The 6786-nt window shown below is 38.3% G+C and overlaps 1 protein-coding gene across 1 annotated transcript; it reads right to left on the bottom strand.

The window, feature by feature from the left end:
- On the bottom strand, positions 1-1563 carry LOC130725505 (uncharacterized). Its single transcript, XM_057576723.1, has one exon. It carries the CDS (start codon positions 1561-1563, stop codon positions 1-3), a length of 1563 nt encoding a protein of 520 aa, XP_057432706.1.
- Between the last annotated feature and the right edge of the window lie 5223 nt (positions 1564-6786).

Here is a 6786-nt window from a genome sequence, read left to right as displayed (position 1 = left end):
TCATGCTCCACCATGATCTTTAAAGATAACATCCTTTGGCAACACTATGTTGTCAAAGGTTCTGCGTTCCATAGAAGCATTGCCCAAAAGCTGAGCTCCAGGAGCTTCCCCAGTATCGGGTCTGGTCTTACCCACCGGAGGCAACCCTCCATGCCCACTACTGGTTGCACCACTCAACGGGGTCCCTTGTGGAAAAATTAATTTCCTCGTCTGGCCTTGCTGCTGACTCAGCTGCTTGGCTTGAATTCCACCATCATTCATCAAACCTACATGCATGTTATTCTCTCCATGCCCAGTTCCATTGTTTCCTAATGTCTGCGGCTTTGCATTCCGAGGACGTTTACGGTATTGTACTGAACCACTAGAATAGGAATACTCCTTATTACTAGCAGTTGGCAAATCATTGGAGATATTATTGCCACCTTTTTTGCTAACCCCCAATGTATTCCCTGCAGCTTTGGATTTGTTTCCTTTCCCAGTGAACTGGAAATATTCCTCCTTACTTGGTGCCACTTTCTTAGGTTTGTTTCTTTTTCTTTCCACTTTCAGCCACTCTCCATGTGCTGAGTCCGGGCATTTCTCAGGAACATTATTATTCCCTTGAATCTCGGCTGATTGCAAATTAGGGGTTTCACACCCCTGTGACTGCCCCGCTGGCGTGTCAACCTGTGCCGTCATCACCTCAGTAACTGTTACAGCCACCGCCGCGTTAGGAACCCCTTCAGCCTGTTGCTTAGGTTGAGTTTGCACCGGCGACGCCGAGCAGTTGCGAGTTAAGTGGCCATAACAGCCACAAGCTCCACACAACAAATGCAGGCCTTCGTATTCCACTTTATACCAAGTACCACGCAATCGAATCATTCCCACCACCGGTTCACTCAAGTCAATCTCTACGCACACGCGAGCAAAGCGACCCTTATGCATATCGACAGTGTTCATATCAACCTTGATTGGCTTCCCCACACCCTTGGCCAGCGTCATCAATATCTTCCTATGATAGAACTGTAGTCCGAGCCCAGGTATACGAATCCATACAGCCGTCGTATTAATCTTAGAGTCCGCCGCCACAAAGTCCGACGTCCACGGTTTCACTGATAAGTAATGATCAAAGATCATCCATGGCGCTCCAGTGAGAACCTTCACCTTATCCTCTTGTGAATCAAATTTCACAAAGAAATACCCATTATGAACCTCAATGACTTCAAAACTACCATTCAGTTTCCATAGGGACTTCAATCTCTCACACAGAGTTCGGTAGCCAATCTTCTTTCCCAAGAGCTTAATCACCAAACAATCTTCAAACGGATGGCAAATAGACTTATACGCAGTGTCATCCATGTCAAAAGACGGGAATAGCCGATTGCCTTCCACGAGATCCATCTTCATCACCCCAGTCTCCAGCAAATCCACTTCCTCCGGAATCAAAACTGGCTTGACTCCCAACACTTTCTCCTTAAACGTGGGCTTACGTATCGGTGGCGCCTCTGTCTGTTTCATAGGCTCCTGCGCAAGCTCTGAGTCCTCCATCTGAATCTCATTCCGGCCATCACTCGCGTCCCCCATGATGGAGAGCAAAGTAGCAAAAGTAGCAAAAGAGTGACTCTCTTTTAACTATTATTCCATAACACTTTGAAATTGATTTCGTCAACAATATTAGTAAAAATCAAAAAAAGAAACAAAAATTTGTGAAGAAGGAAAGGGTCTTGTTCCTGTCAATTTTTTTTTAAATACCATGTCTTGGCTTGTGACCACCATGACAGAGTTCATCCTCCTTTTCAAACCATCACTTCCAAGTTTCATCCTTCTTTCTATTCGACCAGTTAGCGGATGCCCTTTGATAGCATGTAATGGTGAAGAACGAAGTTTGATGATTAGCGACTTAGCGATCCACACAATAGATGCGTGAAATAAAATTTAGCCTTTTCAAAAAAGCTCCTATTGATAGCCTTGACTTACAAGTTACTTTTCTTCATTTTCTTTGTAAAATTTAAGGAGCTTATTTTTTAAGGAGCTTATGTTAAAATCTGTTTGGCCCAACTTTACCTTAAAAGTGACTTTTAAGTCAGAAATAAGCTGGGCCAAACACTACCTAATTCCTTTATAAAGTAATTTATTTTAATGGCAATTGTTAACCATGAAAAATGGGGATAAACATTAAACAGAACATGTATTGAGGAAATGACAAAGGGAAACAACTCCCAACCCAATCATTTGCCATGAAAATCCATTTTAAAACTCTAGAAAAAGCGAATTCACTGATTTTGAAATATTAAAAGCCGAAGGACAGCACACCAGTGATCGATGGAGAAGCAAAACAAGGAGTATTGGGTGGTCTATTTGGAGAAGGAAGAAGAGAAGCGCTCAAATTCTCTCAGCAACTAATTGAGAAAGTCACGTGAGGGTTTTAAGAACCCATCTGAACCGTTAATTTTTAATAAATTAGAGGGTGGGGATTGAGAGTAAGTTTGTAGAGTTACTCTTGGAGTAGATGGAGCCCTCATCTATAGATAGAAGAAATTAAGATAAATAGTATTGAGTTTACTGACAATTAAAAAACATCATAAAAGTTCAAGAAGAAAGACTGGAAAGGGGTACCAAACAGCCACTTGGTTCGTTCATTCATAGAGTCACGTTATGACTATATACATTGCAAGATAATTTTTCAATTCTAGAAAGAAACAAATTGAGTTCCAAATCCCAAAGGTAAGCCTGCGCTGCTGCTGTTGCCAAAAATGCCAATGGTCAGAGTGAGAGCATGACGTGGGGCGGAGTTATTGGTGACATGACTTAGATCGCACTTTTGACAGCTTTCTCAACTCGATTGGTTATTCGAGTAAAGCCAATAAACGAGGATCTGAACTGAATAGCGCCGGACAATGCAGAAGCTTCCAACCACTATAAACCATGGTTATCAGAACCGAACCGGACCGGTCGGTTCAACCGGTTTGACCGAGAAACAGTCATGTGAGCGGTCTGATTCGCCTCAGAAATCGAGTGTTCTAAAAACCGGCCAAATCCCGTATGAACCGGTCAAGAACTGGAAAACCGGTCATAACCGGCCGGTTCAAAGTTTGAACCGGTTCTCCTTAATAGCAAAGCATCATCAACGCACAACAACTCTATTTTGACAGAAGTGTTCATGAAATAGAGGAAGAGATCCGTTGGATTCAATAAGAATTTTTGCTCCACGGTGTCAACTCCATGCTGGTGAGAATAGAAGAAATTTCGAAGTCATAAGATAACCATAACAAACAGAGAAGAAAATAAGTGTAGATGTGAAGAAGATAACTGTAAAAAAAAATATGAAGATAAAAAGTTAGATTTCTCTTGTTTGAGGCGTTTGAAATAATTGAGGAAAGGAAGGGGATTGGCCATTAAAATGGGGGTGTTGACCAAAAAATAAAAACAGTGAGTAAACTAAGGACTAAAAGTAATATCAATATTTATTGTTAGCACACAAACCGTGAAGGTAAATTCTTGATTTCCTAAATCATAGCTGGCTAGGTGACTTTCCTGGTTTGCTTTCTACTATATTGTTTTATTTATTTATTTTAACGTGATTTTTTTTTAGAAATATAATTGATTTGAAAACGTATTAATATTATAATATTTATTGAGTTCAAAAAAATATTATAATACTTCTTGTTTCATTATGTTTTATTTATAATACTATAAAGTTATGAGTATTGTCTTTTTTTATTTAATATTACTTTATACATTATATATTCATTTAAAAATAATATTATTTAATTTATAGCGGTAATATCGGTTGGACCACGGTTTAGTTACAATTGAACCAATGAACCGTGAATCAGTGCCCTTACCGGTTTGATCACCGGTCCGATTTTAATAACCTTGCTATAAACAACAAAAATTAAAAAAATATGTCAAAAGTTAAGTAAAAAATGGAAAAATGAGAGTTTTTTTTTAAAGCATTTTTTACGATCCAACTTCTACTTTATACCTATTTATAGTTTTTCATCATCATATTTTGTGCACCCATGATATATTGATTGTTTTTTGAGGTGATATATTGATTGCTCAATAAAATACAACTATTATTTTCATCATGCTAGAATCGTGTTTTTTTTTAAGTATGGACGATTGTGTTAGTCATTGTAAAATAAAGGCTTAATCCTCAAATTAGTCCCTGTCTTTGTCTCGCCATCTGAACTAGGTCCCTCACCGGAAAAATTTGTGGAATACGTCCCTATTTTTGCAAAACGTATGGGGCAAGTCCTCGCCGGAGCCCGGAGCTCCGACGAGTGATGAAGTGTCACGCTGACCGTGTCATTGGTGCCTACGTGGAATTTAAAAAAATAAAAAAAATACACATCAGGAAAATAAATTAATTAAAAATTTCAAAGTTAATTAAAAAAACCCAATTTCCTCATAAATTAATTAAAGTTAAAAAACAAAAATTTATTAAGCAAAAACAACCAAACTTGAACCAGAGAAATAAATCATCTTCCCTCACATTCTTTATGTTCTTCAACAAACAACTAAACCCAGAAACATGAAAATCAAGATCAACCCCTCCCTCCAAACCCAGAAAATTTACCCACAGTTTTTTTTATAAACCAATAATATATTAAGGAAGTACCAAAACCAAGAACAAATCTCAGAATTACAGAAGCTAGAAACAATATTAAAAAGAAAAAGGAAAAGGGGATACAAGAATGGTGCTAAATTACCCATCTCAGGATTACAGAAGCTAGAAACGGAACCAACACTAAATCAACCAAAGCTATACATTGTCCCTGACCCACCATACTAGCAATCCTTAGAAGGTAAAAGTAGCAACCAAAAAACCAGCAAGGGGAAGAGTAATTCCAACATGCTGCCAGACCAGAAACAGGGGAACCACCAGATTGTTAAAATCACGCCTTGTCCATAAACCCCATCCGCTTCATCTTCTTCTTCTCCAACCAAACCCCACCTGCAATCAGAACCCAACCCCAACCCCACTCCCACATGCAATCGAAGGTTCAGAGCGTCCAAAACCCCAACCCACCTACAACCGAACGTTCAGAGCGTCAAGAACCATAGTGTGCGATGGTGATGACGGCGGAGCAAGGGCGTGGGCTCGGAGGAGTTCCCCAGCTCAGATCTTCATCAATCTGCTCTATCCAAGCTCGAGAGAAGACCCATCGTGCTTTCGGAAGTGGTGGTGGTGGCCAAGCCGTGAGTGGTGGTGGTGGTGGTGGCCATGGAAGAAGAAACCCAGGAGATTGAGACCCAGAAGTGGTGGTGGTGGCCAAGAATCTCGTTCGAGAGCCCTAGATCCACACCCACCACCTTCAGAAACTTCCATTCGTCCCAAATGGTGCTTACAATACTCCTGAATCGTTCTCTTTGTGAAATCTGAAAAATATGGGTTTGGGTTATTTCTTCTTTTGGGATGAAAGGAAATAGAATTAGAGTTCTTTGTGATGGAGATGTTGAAAGGGTTATGAAAGGAGCAAAGGAGCAAAGGAGCAGCCTCCTCATCGTGAAAATCAAGGTCCTGAGTATGAAGAAGAAGAAGAAGATGAAGGAGGAGGAGATGAAGCAGATGGGGAAATTGAGGAAAAATGATCTGAGTTAATTTTTTTTTTTGAAATCAGAGTTAAGTTGGCTTAATTAGATTTGAGTTAGAATTAGAATCAGGGTTAAGTTGGCTTAATTAGATTTGAGTTAGAATTATATGATGTGTAAACTAATTTTGTTTATTTTATTTTTTTTAGTGTCATGTCAGATTCATTTACACAGTCATCATGCCATTTCATCACTCGTCGGAGCTCCGGACTCCGGCGAGGACCGGCTCCATACGTTTTGTAAAAATATGGACGTTTTGCACAAATTTTTCCGGTCAGGGACCTACCTCAGACGGCGAGACAAAGACAAGGACTAATATGAGGATTAAGCCTAAAATAAATATTATAATGATGAAATTCAAATATGTTAACATAAATTCGAATAAAAAATGAGAAAAACTATTCTTCAATTAGAGCGACTTGATTTGCTTGAAAAAAAAAAGAGACCAAAATCAATCATAGTCTAAACTAAGGAGATACAAAAAATGCAATTAAGCCTTGAAGTTTGGTGTTTGGAATGAGAATGCTAAGTAGTGGTGGATTGGTGAATTTGGAAGATAGAATGACAATGAATGATATATTAGAAATAGACCCCAATATTCATTTTAAAAAGCATGGAATTAGATAGCATTCAAATCTTATGTAGAGAGAAATAATTAAGAATGAGAGAATTAGAGAAATATTATTAAATGTGAGAAAATCTATTAAGATATATAAAAGTCATTTATCAATTACGTTGGTAAAAAGACTAAAGAATATCAATGATTAAAGTTATCAATAATGAAATTAGTAATTTGCATTCAAAAAGATGAAAAGACAATGAAAAATTAGAGGTAACACATAAACAAACATGTTGATGTGGCAAAATAAAGCCTAATAGCATTATGAAGTGTCAGTATCGTAGCGCTCACTTCATAAATTGTATATTATAAATAGATTTCAGTAGTAACTTAACTTTACTATACAGGTAAATCCTAAATCCTAGGTTCCCCCATTGCTGAGCTTAGTTAGGACTTTGCAAAGGACTCATTTTTTAATTTTGTTTTTGTTTGAAAATAATAGGTAGTAAACCAACATGAAAGGACAATATGATATATGGCTTGGACATAAAGGATCGCCTGTAAAGTAACCACTAACCAGTAAGTCAGTAACCACCATGAAAGGACAATATGATATGGACACAAGTATAACTTCACATGCCGGATACTAA

Source organism: Lotus japonicus, chromosome 6 (assembly GCF_012489685.1).
Source record: "Lotus japonicus ecotype B-129 chromosome 6, LjGifu_v1.2".
Lineage (NCBI taxonomy): Eukaryota > Viridiplantae > Streptophyta > Magnoliopsida > Fabales > Fabaceae > Lotus > Lotus japonicus.
This window is presented reverse-complemented; position numbering and strand designations above follow the sequence as displayed.